Source organism: Sturnus vulgaris, chromosome 15, assembly GCF_052056855.1.
Source record: "Sturnus vulgaris isolate bStuVul1 chromosome 15, bStuVul1.hap1, whole genome shotgun sequence".
Taxonomy (NCBI): Eukaryota; Metazoa; Chordata; class Aves; order Passeriformes; family Sturnidae; genus Sturnus; species Sturnus vulgaris.
In genome coordinates, this window is record NC_142257.1 from 16051863 (window position 1) to 16077536 (window position 25674).

At 45.1% G+C, this 25674-nt stretch overlaps 1 protein-coding gene across 3 annotated transcripts in view; it reads right to left on the bottom strand.

The window, feature by feature from the left end:
* Window positions 1-560: 560 nt before the first annotated feature.
* Window positions 561-25674, bottom strand: part of SLIT3 (slit guidance ligand 3) — a 465006-nt gene continuing 439892 nt past the window's right edge. For 2 of the 3 annotated variants that reach the window (XM_088173839.1, XM_088173838.1), the window contains exons 32-37: window positions 24909-25146; window positions 24118-24248; window positions 9962-10116; window positions 7452-7737; window positions 5127-5335; window positions 561-4044 (exon numbers count right to left, since the gene is read on the bottom strand). In XM_088173839.1, the coding sequence (XP_088029965.1) occupies window positions 3803-4044; window positions 5127-5335; window positions 7452-7737; window positions 9962-10116; window positions 24118-24248; window positions 24909-25146 (1261 nt within the window). In that variant the 3' untranslated portion in view covers window positions 561-3802. The remainder of the gene's footprint in view (window positions 4045-5126; window positions 5336-7451; window positions 7738-9961; window positions 10117-24117; window positions 24249-24908; window positions 25147-25674) is intronic. The other variant, XM_088173840.1, reaches the window with a different exon arrangement.

The window sequence follows — 25674 nt, forward strand, 5'->3', positions numbered from 1 at the left end:
AGGGACATGGGTGAGGGAAGGCAAAGGACTAGGTGGGAGCTTCATTTTGTTCTGTGCTAAAGCTGGAATGCAATGAGGAACAGAAATCTGTTACAGCTGGGTCACTAGTAATAATCACAGTGGTGTGGCAGCAGCTTTGGAGTGTGTGTGTGTCATGGATATGCCTTCCATCCATGGCTGGCTGTGTGACTTCTATTTCCTCAGCCTTACCTCCTCCATCTCCACTCCCAGTATTTCTTCATTTATTCTAACATTAATTAATGAGTGTGTTTTTGCTGCAGGCCTTTCTCAGTTTTAAAAAATGTAGCAAATAAAGTTTTTAATTAAAGAAAATGCCCAGGATCGAAAACTATGTGGCTTAATTTGCCTATGCATATAACATTCCTAAAATATTAGACTGTGATGCCATAAAAATTTGTAACTACTGTACATACCAGCTTTAACTACAGCTGTTCTTTGACTTTGTTCAAGAAGAATGTCTGTAGTTCCCCCATCATTTCCTCGTGGATGCTCTAGATTGTACCTCAAATACACAGAGAAATAATTTGCATCACACAGTATTACAATCTTCCATAACCCAACAATTTATTTAAACTTACATCACAATGAGAATCTAATAATAAAATACATCAGTTCACACCAGTCTGCATTGCCATTTTTAAAGGGTAAGCATCTTTCTTCACTTTATATTAAAACTTTGTGGAGGTAAAAACTACTGCATTGTACCCACAGTTCTTGAAATCTATTGTAACATTAGGCAGGTTACAAAGGAACTTTCAGAGCTAATTACACTTCAGTTAACCTCACATTTTTGGCACATCTGAATGCTTTTTTTATTTTCTTCTTAAAATACTTCTATAGCAAGTCAAAGAATCATGGACATAAAGCATCACTATCCAGTGGCAAGTGCTGCCTAAAAACATACAAAAATTGTATAATTTGGTTACAAAATAGGTATTTTCTTAGTTCTTTATCCCAGCGCTTAACACCGAAGTGCCATGACAGAAAAGGGCCAGGAACAGGGCCGGCCTTGCTGAGTCGTTGCTGGTCCCTTTGCTGCAAGGCTTGGCTTAAGTAAATCCCAGAGTGATGTATTAACAAGACGTTGATGGCTTTTGCCTTGCCAGGCCGTTGCTTTCAGAGCACCCTCCAGCAGGTGTGAGGCCACCCGTAAATGTCACCCTCTTTCTCACAGCGCTGCTGCTCCAGTGACAGAGTGAACACAGGTTTGGACAGGTTCAAGAGGGGCCGTGTTTCTGCAGCTACAAATCTGAGGGCTGGTGAGCCACTGCTAGGCTGGATTTCTTCTGCCTAACACGACAGCAGCTGCTGCTTTAGAAATGAAAATGTTTCTAAGCAGGAATGAAACATTAATGGTAGTAGTGCGCCTGGCACATATTTGTACAAGTGTTTGCAGTTACTTGCATGAATTTTTAAAGCCTGTAGGTTGTGGTTTAGGTGATTTTTGTTGTACATCACAAACCCCAGCTGCTATGAGCTGCTGATGTTATATTAAAAGAAAAAAAAAAAGGCAGTCCACAGTACTTGCAACCAGGGTTAGTTTTTCTCCTGGCTTTTGAGCTGTACTGTATCAATCAGAGTCTGGCACATTAAGTAGTGATTGTTTTATGTTTCACCGATTGCCAGATCCATGTACTGATGTTTATTTTGATGATTTTTGAGATGGCTGTTACATTGGTTATGTCCCTTCTGCTCACATTGCTCTGGTCGTAACACAGAAATATGAATGAACTGCTGCAGTTAAGGAGAGACTGACATAGCAGAAGAACAATAAGCATGTTACAGCTTTCTGGCTGTATTATAGCTAGATAGTCTCTTTGCTTTAGTGGGAAATAAACATTTCTACTTGTCATGGCAGGGTTGTGTTATGTGCATCCTTCCAAAGCCCAAATCAAACCAAAGTCCCATTTTCTTGATTCAACTTTCCTACTCATCCTTTGCTGAATCTCCTGATCTGAAAGCCTTTTGGTGAGACCAGTAAGTGTTCTCAGAAGGACTTTATGGCTCCTAAAAAGCATCTCTGACTACCTTTCTTAGAGAACTTGAAGAAAGGATCATAATACTTACTCTATTAGAAAGAAAGAAAGAAAGAAAGAAAGAAAGAAAGAAAGAAAGAAAGAAAGAAAGAAAGAAAGAAAGAAAGAAAGAAAGAAAGAAAGAAAGAAAGAAAGAAAGAAAGAAAGAAAGAAAGAAAGAAAGAAAGAAAGAAAGAAAGAGAAATTACACAGGTAATAGAACAGTTGTTGATGGGGAGGCTTGAAACTCACAGTAAGAGAAAATTCAAGGTAACCATGGTGCTCTTTGCATGTATGTCCTGACCCTGAAAGGCAGCCCTGACAAAAACCCTTCAAAAATCAAACTCACTCCCAGAGTCAATTTTCCTCTCACATCCACAGTGAGAATTCATCCCTGCATTGATTTCCATGTCCTACTCAGCAGCTGCCCTGAACACAGCTCAGATGAGTGGAGGTCCTTTGGGAGGCACGAGTGCAGGACATGGAGCAGGAGGAAGAGCTTTGGCTGAGCAGCCAGGCTGCACTGTGTGGAGCTGTGACACCTCTCCCTGCAGGGCAGCACTGCTGGGGTGCACAGGTGTCTGCTGAATACCTTCACGTGGATTTAGTGCAACTTCTGCTGGCTTGGAAAGCTGTGGGGAGGCAGGCAGCTGCTCAGAGCCAGCGTGTGGCTGAGCAGCAGCCACGGCCCAGCTCACACCCATGGCTCATGTGACAGTGGCAGTAAAAGCTGATATGTTGCAGGTGCATTCTGGCACCTGCGGTATTTTCATGCTTTTTACAACCTTTGCAAGTTAAAGTGTCAAGGTGTGATAAACTATGTAGCAGTGCATTCCTTACATTTCATATACAAAAAAGGGCTCAAGACTGGGAGCAAGAAGGCACAAACTTGGGAAATAACATAGCTGAGGAGTTTACACAAAACTACTATGTCATTTATTAGGCATCACTTAGCACTTATTTCACATTTTTGCCCCCAAATTACCCAAAGCAACATAAATTTCTCCACTTCCTTTCCCTTTGCACCCTTCTTTTGGATAAAGCTGCCTGTGCTCTATAGATACAGTTGCTGCAGAATATAACGTGAACACAGATAAATACAACATACACAGCAAAAAAAAAATGTATTATAGTATTACAATAGTCAAATAAAGTAATTAGCCTCAAGCTCCGGCAGTGCCTGTGTGCTCCAGGGAACCAGTTCACGAACAGCAGGCGGGGCCACTGTACAGGAGCAAACCAGCATCAGCAGTGTTGGGAAGAGAAGGGGCTGGGGAGGCTCTCAGGTGCCTGGGTGCAGTCGGTCACGGGGATCTGCTCACCTGGAACTCCCAGCCAGGGCCTCGGAGCTTTCTTCAGCCCGTGTCAGTCCAGCGGCGGGTCCTTGGAACACCTTTCCTTGAACATCTGTTCGTTGTGCATACACATAAAGTCACCTCACATTCCTCCTGTTAGGCTATGTTTTCTTTATATATATAATTTTTTTTTTAACCTTTTAGCTTTTGAAATTTTTTTTTCTTACAACTGTTAAAAAAGTTTCATGGTAAAAATAGCTCACTATATGATACATATACCCAAAGTGGTGCGATACTTTATATAATAAAAGATGAAAATAGTCACTTTCCATAATAAAAATAAGTTCTATTTTTTGCTTATTTTACAATATACTTAATAATTCTTTTCTTCTTCTTCACTCTGCAAGTAAATAGGTCCCATTTTGATAACGCTTCTGAGTCGATTAAAGTGGCCAGAGACCGGGGAATGGCTTATAAGCACTTTGAGCAGCCGCACTCCACGTGTCTCTCCAGTTCTTCCGTGAAGGAGGAGCCATCCAGGCACTGGAAGAAGTATTTCCTCCTCTTGCTGCGGAGGGGCACGCAGCACTGCCCGCCGCCGCAGCTGCCGCGGCACTCCAGGCGCGGCACTTTGGAGGCGCTGGCACACGAGGTGTGGCCCTGCTGCTTACGGACCACTTCTCGAATGATGTCTCCTTGGCAGAGGCTCTCTGCTGGGGCAACAGAGATGGAAAGGAGTAAAAAACGTGGGAACTGTTTTGCCGGATATTCCCCGCACATCAGCGAGCAGACCTGGGTTCGTAGTGGGATTCAAGGCAAGCAGATGGCACGAGAAGAACCTTAATCTTTTATTGCTTTGTACCTGCCACCAAAACAGAGCTTGTCTGCACAAATGTGTAATATCTGGTGCAAGGCCAAGGCCAAGCAGGCCTGCTGGCTTTGATCAGCAGCCTGGAAGTGTTTTAATGAATGCTGAGTGTTGAGTCCTGCAACACTCTTTCAAAATAAGAATTAGTTTTACCATGTCTGCTTCTCTGGAGCAAAGGTCAGCCTGCACTGTGTGACACAGTGGTCTGGGAAACCTGAAAGTGTCTGTGCTGTTCTACAGTCCCTGTCCAGCAGCCAGATACATTTTGGTGATGGGCATGTGTAAAATCTGGAAAGTCTGTGGTTCATGCACAGGAAAGGGACAACCTAAATAAAAATAATACAATACAGCCTCTTCCTTCTGAACAAGAATAAAAAAAGGCAGAAAGGATGCAGTTAAAACTCAGTGAGTTTCCAGGGACTCTTTTCAGGTCAGGGCAGAAGAGTTGAGCCTCAGCTCTTGTCGGAAAGTCCAGCATGACCTGTGAGATTCCCCAGGTGAGAAACCTGCCCAAGCTGAAGGAGTGAGCTGAGAATCTCTCATGCCATCTCAGGTGAGCAGTTCCTCCTTGTAAGACCTCCCTTCCCAGCATTACAAATAACTGATCCCTGCTTGCTGAGTGTAAACCTCACAACCTCTTCTTTAAACATCCCACCCAAATCCTGGCAGCAGCAAACCTCGAGGATTCAGGAGACAGAAAATAAAACTCTTCTGTCCATGTCCCCATTTCTCTATGTGATAGCAGCTACCTACTGTTATGTGATTCTGTTCTCCCTGCACTGCTCTGCAGAGGCTGGCTTAGCTTTTATCTTCTATTTGTCATTTCCCCCCAAGATGAGTGTCAGGGAAGTGAGGTGTAAAGCAGGTATAAATCAGGTGTAAAGCAGGAATGCTGCAGCACAGCTCCAGCCCCGGGGCCAAGCCTACCTCTGTCACAGAGCTCTCCACTGTAGCCGGGGTCACATTCACAGTACGGCTCCCCGTGCTCCGAGACCTTACACTGCCCGTGGCTGCATTTCAAAGTCCTGCAGGGGCTTGAGGAATTGCTCTTCTTGTCACAGTAGGTGCCCGTGTAGCCCTCCATGCACTTACAGGTGTAAGCAGCGCCGGCTGCCGTGCACTTACCATGCACACACCTGGAGAAACAGAAGCATTTAGAGCTGGTCTTTGCTAGACGTCAAAGTTCCTGTTCCCAGAAATGTTTGATTTTGGCATTTCTGCCCATTTAATTCCATGACGCTAATCCACAAACAGCAGCTCAGTGTCAAACACTCTGGAGAAAACTGTGATTTTTCAGTGAATACTGGGCAACATTCAGAGAATACATTTAGAATTTGTGAACCTAAGTAGAAAACATTAAGCTCTTCCGTGAGCACAGACCAAGGCTTGGCACCCACACGAGACAGCTCACATTTACAGCAGCAGCACGTGGAACTAAGTGCCAACAATCAAGCTGCATACCCAGGCTTCCTGAGCAGATTACTGCACAAATAATATCGGGCGAGGAAAACCAGTGTGATAAATGAAGGTGCTTGTGGCAAAGCTATGCACAGACTTATCAGCGGGCACCTGTAGCTGAGAGTTCCCTGGCTCGTGGGGTTTGCAGGGAGCTTTGGCATTTCCGAGGAACACCACAGGGTGGGGTGGTTGGTGATCCTTAGCAAGTTCTCTGACACTGTCTCCACCTCTGGGCAGACTTGAAACGAGCTTAGAACAGCAATTCTCTCCAGCCAAGGAAAAACTGCTCAGGGCTTTTTGGCATAACGTAACTTGACATAAGCCCATGTATCTCTTCTTTTTATTTTCTTCCTAGTACTTTACAATTATTCTCTGTTTATGTTGAATTTTTGTACATTTAGTTTTAAAGCTCTGAACTAAAAAGGACAGATTATAAGAATAGTTTCAGTCAGGTCCAGACATGCAAAACACTGTAATGAAGGCAGTCACAGTCTGTACAGAGCAGTATTTTCTGCCCCACGAATCAGAGGTTACCTGATCTTTACCAGGTGCATTTCCTCAGTCAGAATAACCTGTGAGTGTTGGAGCAGACACTTGCCAGCAGGGCTCCACACTCCCCGGGATACACTGGGTAGGGCTTTAGGGAGCCAGCTCCAGAAGGCTGAAGTGATTCAGGAAAGGTGGTACAGTGTGTGAGCATTAAAAATACACACAGCTACTTTCCTTAGCAAGGAGCCATGTTCATGATTGCCTCACCCTCCCTAGGCTATGAGAGAAACAATCCCTCATCATGTAAACATCTGGAACTCCCTTATTTTTCTCTGTCCAACCACAGCAGCTTTGTGTTGACATTGGAAATTCAAGGAAACATTTGGGTCTTCATACCTTTGGTTTGTTAACTGTCAGGTGCTTTTCAACACCTTCCAGACTTCAGTACTTTGCAGAATTAGAACCAGAAGCAAGTTTAAAATGGTACCTTTGCCAGGTTAAATTTCTCAGAGTGATTATTCACTGCATCAATTTACCTGTCAAAAGCATGTGCTCATGAAAAGTGCCTTCCAAGAGAGCAACTGAATGAACTTCTAAAACAAAAGTACTTCCATCTGCTTATGAAACAACACTGAAATATGCAGCCTGCTGCTCTGCACAGGACTGTTTCCTGTGTATTGGCCATAAGAAAGCTATTCATCCCGTGTTTCTGATGGAGATGTGGTTATTGAGCCTTTGAACTGTAAATACTTTACACTCACTCTCCCTTCACATGCAACACCACGCTATCCTTTAAACTTGCACTTTAAAGGGCTGTTTAAAAGTGTAGTATTTAAGGCAGCTATTTGGGAAATTTAAAACTGCTTACACTGGAGTGCATAATGGTCTTGGGAGTAAGTTTGAAGACTGGGCTCAGTGCTGCTGGGAGAAAACCCCAAAATGTGTACCTCCCCCTCACAGGCAGCTCTGCTCTGGATCAGTTCAGGCACTCACCTCCTGGGGTTAAGCCATGCCTATTAACAGGAGGTTTTGTATTTTAATGTGTAGAGTCACAGTTGAAGGTATGAGCTGCAGCATTAACACCTGAACTCCTTCAGGACCATAAGCTCCTTTGGTGAGTCAGCAACATCTGAACAAGAAGTGGAAATTGAGAGCTGCCACAGATGCAGACTCACAACTGTCAATAACCTTATGTGAGGACCCAGCACCTCCAAAGACAGTCAGATGTGGTTTTGCAAGATGAAATGTGAAATATGAATTAGCTATAAAGCTTTCACTCTCCCATCACCATTTGTTTGAGCTTACTTGTGGTTGAGACATGGATCTCCAATTTCCTGGTCACACAGAGGGCCCATCCAGCCTGGGTGACATTCACAAACCACACTTGTTTTCTCCAGGGATCGGCAAATCCCATGCTTGCAGATGTTGCAGGATTTGCAGCCAGGAAGGACTCCCAGGGACTGCTGAGGTAAATCCTTGAAATCCTGCAGCTCGTTGTTGATTCTGACGTCGTGAATGCACCCATGAAAACCATTTGGTGTCTTGTCTGCACCCTGGCGCAGGGATGACAATCCAGTAGAGGTTGGGATCCCTTCAGATAAAAGCAGAAGGGGAAGGTTCACTTACACTTACAATGATAATATTTAAATTATAATTGCTGAAGCTTCTTTTGTCACAGCCCCTTAAAGTCTTTGAATAACTAATTTGCATAGGACCTTTGTAAGGTAGCACAGTCTCATTGTCCTCATTCTGGAAATGGAAAGGAAAAAAAACAAACTCACTTGCCCAGTCTTCTGTAAGAAGTACATGACCAAAAAAAAAAAAAAAAGAAGAAAAAGGAAAAAAAAGAAAAACCAAACCAAACTTTTTTTTTGCCTGGTAGCCATGTGTTTCTGTCCTCAGATAATGCTCCTTCTCTCTACAGTTTAATAGTAATTATTCTTCTGAAAGGTTTGAGAATGCTTTCATTTGTCAGCAGGTAGCATCCGCCTCTGGGATGCAACAAGACAGGGGTCAACATGCAACACTGGGTCACAGTGTTAAGAGAGGGAGTGGTAAGAGTGCATCCCATGGAAAGTGGTGCAGGAAAGCTCTAAAGACAGGGAACAGCACTTCAAGGGCCAGACCAAGGCTTTGTGGCAAGCACCTCCCATCTTGTTATTGGAAGAGTTCACACAGTTGGATGAAGAACCAGCAGGTTCTTTTGGATGTTGTTTTATACTTTCCCCACTGACATCAGCTTGGATGTACAGCTGCATTAGCACAGGCAAGTGCTTCCCTTTTCAGCCATGTGAGGCCTCTGAACATATAAGTAATGCCACTGTTAAAGATGGTCCTAAAACAAATCCAGCATCTGTTTAACTGTGTGTTAGGAGGAAAGTTGCTAGAACAGGTGACGTGGTTGTGAGATGGACAAAACTGTGAGCACTTGAAGGTTCAGGTCTGTGTTAACCTTACTGTAGGTCAGGAACAATTGTTCTGGGGTAATTTAGGCAACTACTTTAACTAAATCACCTGCAGAGGAAGGGCAGCTGGCTTCGATGGGAGGGCTGCACATTAAGAGGTGGCACATGAAGAGCAGGGAGGGTTTAGAAAGAAGCAAGAAGAATTTTAATAGGCAACAGCAAAAGTCTTTACTGAGCCTATGGATCCTGGTATCCAACAGTCCTTCATTCCAGACCTCAGGTTTTTCCTGAGAGTTTTTTAGGTACCTTTTGAGAATTAGTATTGATCCATGATGCTCATCTATTAACAAAACTTTTCCATGAGATTAGTTCCCAAGTTCCCTGTGTATAAATTACTTCAGGATTGGTATCTTTTGTGCTGTGCTAAAGGGAGAAATTGTGATGGCCTCTGCACCAGCAGATTATCTTTGATGCACAATGCTCTTTAATAGCCTGTGACATTCTTAATAGGAGCCAATTATAAAAGTTCAGCTCTGTACAAAGCAAGATTAGCCAGTTTTCTGTTTTACAAGGGCAATATTCAGGGTTCTTTTAAAAAAAGTGTTATTAAAGACGATTATTTAGAAAAGCCTTGACCAGCACCAACTGAAGTTGGTAAGAGTTTCTACTATTGGCTGTTAGTTGGCTTCAATGATCTCATTAGAAAAGGCTCAAAGACTTTCTGAGTCTATTACCATTCTGCTGACTTTTGTATTTGGAATAGGCTGACTAAAAATTCAATAACTCCGTGTCACTGAAAGAGAGATTTCAACATTCACTCCAGAATAGAACTAGGGGGGTTCTGGCAAAAACAATCCAGTGGGCAGAAATCAGCCTTTGTTCTGTCTCTTGTAACCAGACACCTAATCAGTGCTATAGTCATTATTCTGGGCATTGCTCCCCACCCCATCTGGCCTCTTCTTCCCTCCAGATTCAGTCCTTAATGTGAAAGTATTTCTTAACGGAGGTTTGGTCAATTCTAATATCTGTCTAAAACTGTGTCTTCAGTTTCCAAGGAGAAAACCATTAACCAAGGTGTTCTTAGCTTGTGTGTTAATATGTTTTTTAACCACACACCTCTTTCCCCCCAATTTTTAGACCTCTATAAAACTTCCAGCAGAAATACTGCTCAGTTATGGTATATTTAAACCCACTGACTATTGATTTGCTTTTTTTGCCATGACAATTTGTGATACTCCAAATGATCCACTTCAGCCATGACACCTTGGTTCCAACCAGTTCTGGAAGCTTCTGAAATGCCAAGAGGGCTTTTCCTGCAGTGGCTGTGTGAGAGCCCTCTCCATAGGATGGAAGATTATTTGTTTCTGAGAAAACATGTTAAACCTTCAATTCTAGAGCAATTCACAGTACCTCCAATGTAGAGGGGTGTGTTGAGGCTGACAGAAGACTGTTTCTGGAGCTTTCCCAGACTCTTGGGAGCCCCCTTGTCCACCACCAGGTTCAGAGTTTGATTCAGCATCACGAGTTCCACACTATGGAACTGCCCATCATTTACTGTTTCCACACTAAAAAGTAAGAGGGAAAAAAAAAAAGAATTAGAAGATGAACAAGGAACAGCCTCTGCTTCTGTGACATCCTGTGTCCCTGTGTCCCACCTTGCACAGCACAGCTCTGGAGTGCTCTGGAGTTTGCAGTCACGGTGTTTTCAGCATTTCCTCCAGCAGGGAGGTACAGACTGACACTCAGCTAATCCTGTGCAGGCAGTACTGACACATGTGGAGCACTTCAGAGGGCAGCTCATCAGGACAACAGCCATGCCAGCTGTTGTTCCCAGGGCAGAAAAGCCACTCTGTAGCTACATGACACACTGGCTTTGGTGACAAAATCCCGACAAATCCCATTCTGTGCTCTCAGCCACAGCCTGCTGCCCTCAGTCACACTGTTTGGTGCTCATGCTGCAGGCTGGATCACTGAAGTAATTTTTTAAAATTCTGCTATGGGTGGTTCAAACTCAAATTATCTCACGTAGGTGAGAGGTTGAGGAGAGACTGCAGTTCAGGGTGAGACAGCAGAGGTCTCTGAAACCAGCATCTCCTCACAGCAGAAGTGTTTTGGAACTACGAATCGAGGAAAAAGGACAGACTGAGGTTCTTAAAGCCAGAGAAGGAATTCAGGAGCTTTTGGCTTATAAATGACCAGTGTGCTTTGTTCAATATCAGACAATCCTACCTGAACACAAGCAAAAATGACAAATGGCTACTTCTTTTTAAGGTTAAGGTCTAGATTGAAGCTTGAAGATAAAACAGTAGGAATTGTTGGGTGGTGGGGCAGAGAGCCAGCAGAGTAGACAAGATGTTAAAGTAGTGTGTATTTATTGCTTTGTTTTTAAAACTGATTTTTCAGATGCATGAAGCATGCAGCAACCTCCTAGTCTATACTTCAAACAATCTTCACCTTCGTCTCCTCTTCACTCCCCCAGACATTAAAAGGTACAGTGATATCATTCCATTTGCATCGTGATATAATTTTTTAATTTTCAGGGCATTTTCAGCTCTCAAACCTTTATGCTGCATGGTGAAATTCTCTAAAACAACCCAATGGTTTCATGCAGTCCTGAAAGCAGGGCGAGGCAAGGGTGGGATTACCTGCTCTTGAGAAAAGAGGGTCTCAAACCGGGGTGATAGTTACAGATCTGATGGGATTTTCCCACTGCTGTAGGTGTAATTAAAAGGCACGGTATCTGGACCATGTGCACTCAGACACCAGGGCACAACAAGAACCTGATAACAGTAGTGGCTGGTCTGGAATCAGCCTGTGGGCTCTGTGAACTGCCCACATGCACAGTGAGCACCCTTTCCCAGATACCTCCCTTCAGGCTGGGGGTGCTGTTTTGTGTGGACAACGACAGAGCACAGCAGCTCTGGGCATCCTTAGATACTGCCTGGATTTAGGATTGCTGCACATGTGGTGCACACCACAGCACAGTGTCAAAGTTTGGGTTTCTGCTCGTTCAAGTAAGCATAAGCTCATCATCCTCTCACAGGAAGTTACAAATTTAGCTTCCTTTCAGGCGATTTGTAAATTGGCAAGGTCTCTCTGAGCTATTTACCCACACTTTCTTCGCTGTCAGTGGAGAGGAAGAGACACACTCATCTCTAAGGGTGAATCACCTTTTAGATGTGCCCACCTCTCAACCTAGATGACATGCTGTGCCCATCTTTAGTGCCCAGTCCTGCAGAACTGATGTGTAGGCTATTGCAGCAAGGAAACAGGACCTCGACTTCACAAACAGATTACATGCCTTGGAGATTACTGGAATGCAGTTATTACTGGAAGAAGTTTCATTTTTATAGTGTTTTATGGTAGACCTGACATAACCAATTGTACTTGAGTGATGTCAGGCAGCAAGTCAGCACTGCAGGCATTTCTGGGGATGTGCTGTTTGAGAGGAGCACACTGCTGCTCCAGACTGGAGCTGGCGTGACTCTGCAGTGCTGCTCTCCCCACAGGTTTTTGGGACGAATCACAGGCCTTCAAAAGTTCATGTAAGGTTACACAGGTCATGAGGTAACAGGCAGCAGTGTATGAGCACCTTTACAGTGTGGCTTTACATAAATAAACGAGTTAGTTCTGCCACAGAAAGGCTCCCAGGAAAGCTCTGCTGGCTTAATCACTCATTCCTGACCTGCAGGGAAGCATTGGGCTGTGGCTGCTGCCCGTGAGAGAGCCCTGGGGAGAACTCAGGAACCTGGAGCTGATGGTAGAGTTCCAAGTGTTTTAAAGAAAAAAACATGAAGGCTTGACACTGAACAAAAATGTGATCCAGTTAGTCCAGCAGACACTCTGGATCACAGCAGTTGTATCAGGGCCCCGGCAAGGGCAGTGAGTTGTGTGGGCCAGGATGAGAGGCAGAGGATGTGTGCTGGACTCACTGCTCACGGGCCTGAGCCTGTTCCCCTGGGAAGGACAAGCCTGTCCCCACTGCACCCGAGTGCACTGCAGCAGGGCCACGCCTCGGGCACTGCACTTCGTGCATTGGCAACTCAAGTAAGTTTGGAAAGAGCTGGTCTGAACTTTGAGTTTAGGTTCTCTGGAATTCTGCTGAGTGTCTGCTGCCTTACAAGGAGCAGCTGTGCTAGGGCAACACCGGCTGGGTGATCCCTCTGTGCTCCCTGCTTATCTCACTGCTTTCTGCAATGCCTGATTCCCAGGGGGAAGCACTTGGACTTCCAGCTGAAAGGTGTGAGATAAATGGAAATGCTCACGTGTAATTGTTAATCTGTGCAGAAGTGCCAATGAAAGGGAGAAGTGGAGCCAAACCCCATGGGCTGTGAGAGCTGAGCACTGTGGAGGTGGGATGGATGGCTGTAGGATTTGGAGCCCTTCCCCAGCAGGATCAATAGGTGAAGCTAACACACAAACCACATGGTTATCTGCTCAAGGCCAAGCTATGGCCATTTGTCAAAGGACAACATTATCACATCTGGCAGGATTGGCTCGTCCCAGAGCCAGGATTTCACAAGCATTCATCACCTACTCTCCACAGGGTGTGCTTTTTCCAGATTATGCCTTGACTAGCAGGCACACAAAAGTCTGCAAGTTTTGGGGATGGAAGCAGCCACCCCACATGGTGCTGATGCCTTTCAGCATACCCAGAGCTGGTATTTTTGTTGCAAAGGGAGTGAGAGGTCCCAGTCTGAAGGAACACATAGATGAGTATTAGTCCATTTTGATTCTTCACTTTTTAACCTGGAATTAAAATAATCTTTGTCTGAACTTTGAGAAACAAAGTAACTCACAGCCATCACACAACACTGCAGTTTTGCAAAGCAGATAAAGTTAGAACAGACAAAGCACTCATTTGCTGTTTGAGAAGACACAGAGATATGATAGAAAAGCTGAATGTGGACAGCCAGGATGACAGGAAATCCCCAGCCAGCAGATACTTGTGTGAGAGCGCTTACTGCTGCTGCTGATGGAAAGGCATTCAGACGCCTTAGCATTTTGAGATGGAGACAACCGTGGGGGAGAGACCAGTGGTGAGAGAAAAGCTGCTCCTCAGAGCCTCTTGTTCAGCCGGGCCTGGAGGAGCCCCGGCAGTCGCCGGAGCCAGCTGGAGCCAGTGGCTTGGCCGGGGATGAAGGGCGGCGGCCGCAGGCGCTGAGCAGCGCTCGCTGCTGCGCCCGATCTTATCGGGACCCGCCGCTCCCAAGGGTCCTGTTCAAACCTCACTGAATTCTCACTGGGATCGGCTGCTCCTACAGGGCTCTTCCTTCTGGAACCGCCCGCGGGGTGGACACACTCCCCTCGAGCCGGGATTTATGGGGCTCCCCGCGCCGAGCTGCCCGCTCCGAACGTGGCGGGGTGCAGGCCGGGAATGTGGGGTGCGAGCAGGGAATGAGGGATACGGGCAGGGAATGTGGGCCGGGAATGCGGGGTGAGAGCCGGGAATGCGGGCCGGGAATGCGGGCCGGGAATGCGGGCCGGGAGCGCGGTGCAGCGGCGGGGACGGGCAGCAGAGGGCGCCGTGGCACCGCGAGCCGAGCGGGGACAGCCCAGCTCCAGCTCCAGCTCCGGCTCCCGGCCCCGCTCCCAGCCCCATTCCCGGCCCAGCTCCCGGCCCGGCTCCGGCTCCCTTCCCGCTCCCAGCCCCATTCCCGGCCCCGTTCCCGGCCCAGCTCCGGCTCCCGGCCCCGTTCCCGGCTCCCTTCCCGCTGCCGTTCCCGGCCCCATTCCCGTTCCCGCTCCGCCCGGGTGCACGGTGGAACCGAATCAACCGGTGCGAGCGAGCACGACGAGGGACACCCGAAAGGGGCGGCAGAAAGAGCCCGAGGAGCTGAAGCCGCACCCGCTGCCTTTCCCGGGACTCTAACAAACCATGTGCTGCTCCTGAGATCTGTCCAAGCCTCTAATACATCAGGAAAGTTTCTGACTTCCAAACGCAGCATTTTGTGCCACCGCAATTGAATATTGTATAGTTTCCTACACATCTTTGTTGAAAAAAGGGGAAGAATTACGATTAAACACCTGAAGCGCAAGCAAGGATTCCCAGGAATTTAATAATTAAGCTTGCTGAAAAGTAAGCAGCAAAAGGAAGCCGAAGTTTCCCCTAAAGCACTGCTGCTCTGGATCGTGGTCAGCAGCTGGTGAGGAACACCTGGTCTGGCATCTCCCCCACTGTGCTCACTCTGCAGCACCCCTCCGCTCTCTCTTCTCCATCACACTCCTCTTTTCACAGCCCACTTTACACGCCTTGCACAGTCCAATACATTGCTCTCACTGAGGTTACCCTCACAGAGAGCTGGCCATGGCATCTGCTCAAATTTGGCAAAAAGAAGAGGAAAATGTTGGGATGTGAGAAAAGCCCAGCTTCCAAAGCCCTGGGTCCAGCATCTTCTATTCCCTCTGAGCTGCCCTCACAGGGAACAGAGGCCACTAGAGAGGGCTCTGTGGAAGAGACATTAAGTTTTCCTCTGGGAGGGAGCTGCCACTTCTGCCAGAGCAGCTCCAGCCAGGTGAGCCAGTGGAGCCATTGCACAGGGCACTGCACACAGTGCACATGGCCTCTGCTGGGAGCTCATAACACAAAGTGAAGGGAAAGGGATGTGTATTAAACATAAAACCCCAGGGAATACAGGAAAGAACTGATTTCCACTCTCATTTTCAGCTATTTCTCTTCTCTCTCCTATATATTTTCTTTCCCCTCTACTCCAGCCTCCAAGCACACACAGATGTTTTAAACACTGACTCCTCTTGCTCTAATACCCATGAGATATTTAGAGCTGAGCCACTATAAATATGCCAGTGAACAGAAATGCATTAAAGGATTAAAGCATTCAGTTGGAACTTGTAAAATTTGGGCTTTGAGGTCAGGGTTTTTTTTTTCACTGTCTAGTAATACACCTTTATTTTAGACAGCAGAGAACAGCAGGGCAGAGGAGTCAAAACCAAAAATAGCTTTAAGTATCATAGCAAACCATGTCACTGAGGAGATATATAACCATCAATTATGCAAATGAGAACATTAATTCATTAGCTACAGTCTCCAGATTTTCCTGACCTCTGTCTTAATGGAGACACGCCTCATTTGACACACAAAACAAAGGAAACAAGGATGGTAAGAGACTGAGGGTGAAGGCCATGGGGAACACTGAACTTAGATAATTGAGAACATTTAAAGTAGAAGGCAATAAACAAGAATACATGTCCAAAAGAGCTTAAGGAGCTTACAGCACCAGAGAAGAGGCACCAAAATCAAAAACTCAAGGTGAGAGCTGCAGGGAACTGTGCTGAGATGTCAGCAGTCTGGGAGCTGTGAAACTCACACAGTGCCAGGCTGACTGCGGGTATCAGCAGTGATGGGTTCTCACCTTTCCAAGCTACACTTACCTCCTACCCTTAGTTCCAGCTATAATCAGTCCTTGGCCTAAAATAGATTTAAACTTCTCCATGGCAACAAAGGCAAAATCATAATTGGAGTGGTGTTTGTGCTACCTCCACAATAACACATCACTTCAAGCACTATCATCTTCAGGAGCTGAATAAAAACCACATGTTGAGAAAAAAGTATGAAAAATGCTAATGAAACACAGGACTAGGGAAATAAGAGGTGAAAGGAATATTAAAGCACTCAAGTTCACTTTCAGCTTCAAATACACTCTTTTGTTATGTTCAATCCTGTTTTACATGACTTGAGTATTAGGTCTTTCAGGCTGAGAGTACTCGACATTAAGAGTTTTTGCCTAGATACCTCCATTTTAATTTGCTTGGTTTTATACCTTTTCTCCTACTTACAACTTTGTAGACCACCCAAATAAACCATCTTTCTCTTCCTGGTGTTTACAGCCCTTGAACACTGGCAGCTGATTACTGTATCTCCCTTAATGATCGTTTGGCCAGGCTATGCATATCAATTTCCAGTCATAATTCCATTCCTGCAGCACCCCTGCCAGCAGTGAAAGTCATTGTATTACAGACCTTCTAAGGGAAAAGCAAGGACCTTTTTTACACCCCTGCAACATGCAATTAACACAATCCTGACCCCTTTCCCTAGATGGTTCATAAAAGGGTCAGACACTCAACCAGGGCAAACACTGCTTGTTTACAGTGGATTCTCACAGTGTCCCTGACCTGGGTGAGGTCTCACAGCTCCCTCCAGCTCCACTGCTGGGAGCAGAAGCTGCTGGGAACAGAAGCTGCTGTCTCCTGCACTCGCACCAGCAGAGCTGGATACCTCATTCTGCTGAGAATCTGTTAAAGCAAGTGCAATGGCAGTAAAACCAGTGGGATGCACTTCTGAAATCCAAGGCCTCTCCTGAGACACAGATCAGAGCGTTGCTCCCTGCCCACCCTCTCCACCAGGACGTGTTGGCTCCTCACTGCACACGGTGGTGTCACAAGCTACCATGTCCTGGTGTCCTCACAGGGACATGCATCAGACAAAATAACAAACCCACGAAATACAGAGTGCAAAAGAAAATAAATCAGAGATTCTGCTGTGCTATTGGGTCGGTGTGAAATCTGGTATCCTTATTAAAATGACACTACAAATAATAAATAATAATAAAGCAGAGGGGAAGGCAGGCCCTGGCACAGCAGTAGGGCGATGGCAGCCTGAGTGCCACGTCCTCCCCAGCATTGCATGGGCACAGCTGAGTGTCACACACCAGGACAGGCTGTGACACAGCCCCTGGCTCCACCAGGGCTTGGAACAGAGCAGGGTGCATGGGGTCACCTTCTAGAAAAACAGCTCTGCCACTCAGCTGGTTATCAAATCCCAGGTTCTGATGAGAAAATCTACCAGGTGCCTTCACAGAGTTGTTACATCAGGCAACACTTTAGACCATCTACCCCCTTTTCAGCTCTGGAAAATACGCAGGTATTAGCAGCAGGGAGCAGGGCCACTACAGAGTACAATTAACAGGGCATCCACTCAGACTGAAAGAGAATGATGGGTTTTACCTGAAATTGGAGGCTAAGCCCAAAGAAAAAAAGCCATGTCTATTTAAGAATTGTTTCCACCTCAGCTATAGCAACATACCTACAGCTGGATGTTTGACAGCCATCCCCACCTTTCCCCCAGCACTGGGGCGTGCTGGCAAATGCTGAGCTGTGGGTCCCATTTCCACACTGGGCAGAAGCACAGAAATAACCATGCACAGACCCACCCTGCACCTCCTGATCTCCCTCAGCCCCAGGTCTGTGTGTGCTGCTTCCAACAGAGGCTGCATCGATTGGATCCAGAGCCATAGATGGGATATGAATCTATCACACATGGTACACATCTAAACTTTGTGTTACTCATCATGTTCACAAGAAATTTACAGGCAGGAAAAAATAAACATATTAGCTTGCTACATGTTGTTGTAAGGCAAAAAACCTCACAATTCAAGACATGAGCCAGTCATTAGTGCACAGGAAGTTTATAAAGTAATTTTGACTATGATTAGGTTTATTCCATCACTGTCTATTATGAAAACACTTCAACCTTCCTCTGATGCAATCAGTACTACCCAACTTTGGCAATGTGCTACTGGACCAGTGACCTATGGTATAGCAGGAAAATGCTTTAAAAGATATTTGCAACCTTTCTCCAGCCTGGCCTCTACTGACAGGGGATGCCTGAGTGCAGCTCAGACCCACAGCTCCAGATCCTGGCCCTTGAATAAGGTGACCTGGGACTCAGAGAACGTAACTTTTATTTTTGTCATTACCACAGGACAAGTGGCTTTAGATGACCCATTCCTAACTGCCTGTACCACAGACAGGCCAGCACTGGCTCATTTTGTGAAAGGTTTTGCTTTCTTCTGGTAAAAAGCTCACTCTGAAACACCCCATACATGTGTGAGACACGAAGGGTGGGTCTGCAGCTTCTGGGTATTCGGACATTGAACTGAAGAGAATGAGCTGGGTGGAGGCAGAGAGAGAGATGAGAAACTGTCATTCTTGCAAGAGATACTGCAGAGATTTACAAAGAAAAAAATTAATTCAGCTTAACAAGATTTTGCCTGCTAAGTCCTTTGGCAGCCTGAAGGACAAAACTTTACCCTTCCTAAGCTTCAGCTCAGCAGGAAGGAAGTTTCCATATTTCATGAAAGCAAATATTAGATTCTGAACCTAATGATAAAAGTTAAACGATATTTTAAAGTCTTGACCTTACATTTTCGCTGTCCGACTGCACAAAAATCCAGAAAAAAAACAGGGAAATACAATGTTTGTAGCTTGACAAGAACTCACACACTTGCCATTTTTCTCCCATTTAAGTACTCCAGAGCCCTTTACAAAGGTAAAAAAATAACTCAGCTGCCCTTTTCCTTGACTCATGCAAGATCTATAAGTACATTCAAATTTTACAATTTTTCCTGTGCAGGTCAGAGACTAATGCCAGTTTCTTTCATTATATTTGATACAGAATCCCTAAGGGGTACCTGAAAAAATAAGAGTGAGTGACAGAGAGAATAAAATGAATTGCAAATATGCAGAATTGTAAGGAGCTCAGTGATGCCTCACAGAAATGTCTGAAAAACAGTCTATTTAGAGCCTATCCAGAGTATCAAGCAGGCATCCCACCAGGGACACGCATGCACAGGCTGCAGACTGTGAAGGTGTTAGGAAGAAAAGGACCAGTCATGCAGTGCACTCTGCAAAGACACTTTTGCCAAAAACTGAGTTTGACAAGCTCTAATAATGATCCTAAGAATAATTAATGTTCTCACTCCTCTAGCACATTCCTCCCCAGAAGGAAGAGAATTAATGGTGAAGCCTCCCAGGCTTTAGTGCAGATAAGCAATTTCAGCTAAAGAGACAATGGCACAAAATCCCTCTCTGTGGAAGTGCATTAAGAATGGAAGGTGTGGATGTTCTTCCACTACCAAAGCAACTGTTCAACCTCAGAAATTTGAGTAGAGGACTGAAGTCCTTGAGGAGCAGCACACCCATTCAGCAGTGGCATGGCCAGGACAGTGCTGGACACTGAGTTCCAGCAGCTCCCAGGCTCCAGAGCCACGGGCAGAGCCCGAGGAAGTTGAAGGGCACAGAAGTTTGCAGATACCACCAGCATAAGAAACTTGTGCTGTTCCACAGCCTGGAGGGACAGGGGAGCAGGAACCTCACCCTCAGAGAACTGCAGCACGTTTCTGAAACACCTTTTATATTTTTTGTGCCTTTCTCTACTTTTTAGTGTTCACAGGGAACCAGATTTAATTTGTTGTCTTGCAGTCATCACATCTGAAACAGATAGAGTAGGAATGTAAGCTCCTTCATTTCAGGCCTTTTGCTTTAACCACAAGAACATCCATCTATGCTATGTAAAAGTCAGCCAGACCATGAGAACTGCATGATACAATCTACAAGGAATATTTTTAATGATGTAGCATTTTTGAAAGCAGATTATGCAAGGATACTTTTAAAAGGAATTATAATGTAATTTGGGTGTAGTCGCTACAGAAAGACAAATATAATTCATTCTTATCTTTTCCTAACTGCCTCCTTTTTCACTGCTGTCAGGAACCCTGCATGAAAACATATGATTTTACACCAACAACGCCTGCATCTTGCTTTACCAGATATGACAGTCTGTATGCAACATGGCAATCTGGGAACTCTGGAGGGAATTACATCAGCAGTTTGTGTTAAAGTTCTGTTTTCCATTTCTATTAGGAAGGATTATTTCAGCATCCAAATCAATATGACTGTATGGCAACATAAAATCTATCAGAGAAAAGTTTACAAGTAAGGTCTTATCTCTGGCTCAAGGAACAGATGTGGGAAAAAAGACTGAAAATAGGGAGTTCTCCCTATAGAATACAGTTAAACAGATAACAGTGTCAATGGCTGAATGCTGCAACTATGAAATTAACTGCTCCTTGTTAATTCAAAGTTTTAATAATTGGAGTGTGGTAGTAAATAAAAGCAGCACGTTCCCTACCGGTTGTCTGTCATCTTTAAATTAAGGTAAAGCATCTATGTAAAAGATTTACTTCATTTCAAAAACTCACTGTTGGAGTGGCACCAAGTACTGTCATGGCAGGGAAAAGTAACTCTGAGCAGTGCAGAAACCAGGAGGGCAATAAAGCACTCAGAAAAGATTCCTGTTCTCATTTGTCCACTTATAGAATAATTAAATAGAATAAAAGAAACAGTAACTAGGAATCCTACTTCAAAAATGGATCTTCTGTAAGAGCTTTACTCTTGACATCCAGGAAACCATTTTTCTGCAGATCACAAGTGACAGGTTCTAGTAAAATATGAGTCAGATTTTCTTTTAAAGGGTGAGCTCTGTCATTGCATTATATTATATTAATGGATTAACTTGTATTTCTCCCTAACTTGATGATAAATGACAGTGAATTTTAGGTAGTTGTTTCCACTGGACATGTGCTGACCTTTACCTGACTAGAATGAAAGAGAAGCCCAGTGTCAACTTTAACCTTTCTATCCAAACCTACCACAGGGACAAACACATGTTAAGCGAACCTGAATGTTATCTTGGGCTTTTCCAGACTGACTTGGTAACGGCTCAATCTGCTCAGAGGAGCAACTAAAATACAGGAACAGGTTCCCTCTGGTCGCCAGGGACAACCTGCCTTCCCAGAGGAGTTAAAATGAACACCTCTTTCCTGGCAATCCACTCCTATGGCACATCCCTGTCCTGCATTCCCCACAGCAGCTCTGCAGCAGAGCCACTCAGAGTCCCCAGCAGGCTGAGAGCACCCCTGTGTCTGCTGCAAACCTTCCCCAGCTTTGTCCCACGGGGCTGGGGCACAGCCTGCCACTGGAACACGGGCAGGGCTTCATCCTTGTGGAATACTTTGTAAAAATACCACCAAGTGTGACTGACTCACTGCTGGCTGCCTGAACAACAGCTTTTATCTTATCCCTACAGGATATTACCTGTATTAGCCAAGTACTTTGCTAATTTTACTGTTCATGAGTACTATTAATAAATCTTATCATGGAGACTCTGATGAGGAATTACAGATCATGTGGCTTGCCAATGACTTCCCACATCCCATCCTGAGAGTACCTGAAATAGCCAGAAAAACATCTCAGTTACAACCCAGGACCAGGTCAGTGACAGATTTCCTGCAGCTGTAGCTGGCACAGCTCCCACCAGGCAGCGTTTTAAGGCCTCCTCCTCTTCTGGCAGACTCTTCTTGGGAAAACCAAGAGCCAAAGCCCTGCTCATCTAGTCCAAAAAGTGGACTGCTTTGGAGGGGAGCAGAACATGATACTGACTGTGAAAATTAATATAACAGTCTTTCAACAGAGCTTTGCAAAGGCAAACAGTCCACTTTTGCTGAGATTGAAACTGAAATGAGGCGTCTAAACAAGACAGCAGGGAGGAGGCAATGGGGAAGGCAAGCTGTTTGGTGAGGCCAGAATGTTACAGGCTCTCCTGGCAACCTTGTTTTTAATGACAAATGAAAACTGTAGAACTTGAAGAAAAGATTTTCCCAAATTCTTCGGGTTGAGACAAAATGCATCACACTGAACCAGCCATTCATTTCATCAAAATACAGATTAGAAGAAAATGCAAATAAAAGTCCAGATAAACCCATGGGAACCAGATCCAGGTATAAGAAGACTTTAATTTCCCTTGAGAAAGCCTCTAAACAATCCAGAAGGTATTAGTGACACAATTTAGAAATGATGGCCAATGCCTGGATAATGGAAATAATTGACCATTGTCCAAGCTACTAAAGGAAATGGGGGATTTTCTGTTACTTGGTGTTTTCCTGTCAAAACTCTGTGCCAAGCTGGAAGTCATGTCTTAGGCCAAAGAGAGCTCATGCCTTAGCTAAAAATTAAACAGAGAGGTCAAACCTGATCCACTTATGCCTTCTACCCTTAAATCCTATATTTGTAAGGGGACAAGCAGGTTTTCCTGCTCCTTCTTCAGCCTTTAAGGAAAACAAGTGTTTTAATCTATTTAGAGGCCCTTTCTGACATTCTTTGGCTGCAGTTTTTCTCAATCAACCTAATCTTTTCCCATCGAGCTCCATGCTAATCCCATTTTGCTCCACTCCTTAAACTAATAAAAGATTAGAGTGACATTTCAGAAAGGGCATCGTATTAAGCAGCTTCTTTCACATCTCAGCAGACCACGGTGCACAAAATGTGGTGAACGGGCCATTAATCTTATGGTAATGAGGTGTCAGTGTGAATGGAGCCCTCCCTCCTCCTGGATCCGTGTGAAGGGCGTGGGGATAACGGGGACACAGCACCAGCCACCCCTGGCAGCTCTGCCAGAAGGCAGCAGATCCATGGAGGGTTGTTTCTGTGGTGGTGGCAGCAGTTCCTGTCCCCACTCTGCCGTGCTGTGACCATGGCCAGCAAACATTCACATGGACCTGTCACCCCCTGTGCTGCCAATACACAAAACAAGCTTTTCCTCTGTTCTAATTAGCAGCATAAAACTGTTTATCAACTTCAGCTTTGCTCTAACAGCTGATCAATTAGGATCAGCTGCCACACACATAGACATTTTTCACACCTCTCCATCCAGCTGGTGAAAACCATGGGCAACCTACTTCCTTCATTCCTTCTGGGGACAAGGCCAGTGCTTCTCCTGGCAACATGTCTGCATTGGTATTATCCAGTTGACTATAATACAGAAAGAATTGTTTCATTTTCTTCAAAATGTCACCCTTCCCCTAAAGAAAATTCCCTGGGAGGCTCAAGTGTTAGCAAGTGCTGAGAAAACTTTCTGAGAAAAGTACAAGGTGGGTGATGCGTGGTGACATCCATCCTGTCCCCTGCTCTTCCCCACAGCATGAGGTGGGCTGGGAATTGCAGCTCTGCTGCACACACAGTGCCAGGAGTCTGTGCTGAACCCAAAATGCTCTGTGTGGTCACAACTCCATCTGTGCTCAGAGTAAACTGGAGCAACAGGGCTTGGAAATAACAACCAGGGGAGAGGGACGAAAAAGGCAGAACATCCCTCCTTCCTAAAGAAATGTCTCCATGCATGGATTTCACTTGTATATTTGCTTTTCTTTCTTGTGACTAGTGAATAAAACCCGTGGATTTCATATCCTCAAAAGCCAAGTGTCTGAAGGTCAAATTACCCTACAATTTACCTTTGTCATTTGTGCTTTTTTGTGGTTGTGTAGTTACAGGCAAGAATTTCCATAAAAATATTCACCCAATAGAAGAGTTCAGCCCTTCTCCTATTTGAGGCAGTCTAACCCTGCAGTTGCACATTCACTGTTCTGTCTTGGTAGAGTCACTTAATGCTAGATATCAACAAAGAAACTGATTAATTGGAACTATTTCAAGGACAAAATTCACCAGAAACTGAAACTTTACAGTAGATTAGAAAATGCATTTTTCTACAGTTACAGGACGACACAGCATCACTGGTACTGCCAATAATTGTCAAGTTTTACCCATTCAGCCTTTAGCTAAGTCTTTATTCTAAGTCTTTCTCATCTAATTACATGCATAAAAGAGATACCTGGAAGTAAAATAAAAGACTTTTCTCCAATGCACATTGCTTAGAGAAATCTTGCCTCTCCTCTACCAATTTTGGAAGTCAACTGTCTTGGCAGAGCTTAGCCACTTACCTGTATACTGTGGTGGGTGGGGAGTTCAGGGTGTCATAGATGAGCCTCACGTGTCCTTGGTACAACTCCAGAGCCAAAGGATCATTGTCTCCTTTGTACAGTAAGATGCCATTATCCTTGTCTGTGGCTACCTGTGAAACATTCATAACCACGTAAGACTGCTTGAGAATGATTAATAAAAGAAATAAACCTATATTTAAAATCTAACCAAAATAATATATGCAACTCAAATATACTTTAATACATAATATATGTAAGCAGCAATGACAGCAAGAGCCAGGAGGCACAAAAAGGACTTGGTGCCCTTGGGGGGGCTCACACACAAAAGTCAACTTCCCATTTCACATGAGAACCAGTTTTCAGTCATCTCCTGAACCTTAGGCCTGTAACAAAATCCCAGGCCTTTTGTCTGTTGAATAAGCAAAATATTGTCCAGAGAGGCCATTCAGAGCAGCCTGTTTTAAGAAGCATCATGACATTAAACACCAAGCTGAAGAGGATGAAACACAATGCTGTGAATCAGTGGGAAGACATGGAGCATTCCTGAATCATCCCTGCCTGCACTGCCAGTCTGGGAATCAGTGTGGAGAGATCCTGGAGGCAGGATGGGTGCCCACAAAGGCACACTGGTGCCTTAGTCTCTCCTTCACATTTCAGTGATTTTAGAGTAGACAAGCAGCTCAGAAAATGACTAATTTTCCCAGGATTTTGGCCAGCAAACCCTGTTCTGTCAGCACGAGACACGTGCACGGGGGCACAGGTATGACTGCCTAGAGGAGCGTGTGACAAACCTGCAGGGAGATGTTGGCCTGAGGGCGGATTTTGGAGGGCAGCTCCACGTAGGAGTCCTTGCCCACGAAGTTGACGGTGATGAGCTTCTCGCAGCGCTGTCCCGCGAAGCCGGCCAGGCAGCGGCACACGGGCTCGTGCTGTGCCACGATGCACTGGGCGCCGTGCTGGCACTCGTAGTTGTCACACGGGCTGGTCTGCAGCAGCACCATGGGCGGAGGCGTCTCGCAGAACAGGCCACTGCACGGGCAGAGGGAAGGCAAACAGCCTCAGTCACCACTGTTTTCTCATTTTTATTCCAGGTGCTGCTGATGCACTGGAGTGGCTACCTAAAACAGAGGCTAGACAAGATTAAGAGAATAAAAGCGGAAGGCCTTCAATAAATAAATACCTGCTTTTATTCTCTTAATCTTATCTAGCCTCTGTTTTAGGTAGCCACTCCAAGGCATCAGTTTCTGGTGACCCAGCTGGGACAACGATCACAAGTTTTTTATACAGTTACAAGTTTAGTCTATTTACATACCGGGGTTAATCCAGTTACAGATTCAGATAATGAATTAATTTACTCCAAGTTTGTCCCCTCCCAATTCACTGTTGTTTATATCTCTCAGGGCCTGAGACAGTGAGGTGTCCTTGAGCTTCAGGCCTAGAGAGGAATTGTTTTATCTCAATAAAATGGGAGAACAGGAGATAACAGGCTATGGAGTTTTAGAGTTATACACTAAAGCAGTTCAGGATCTGAAAAATATAAAAGCTAAAATCCAGCAG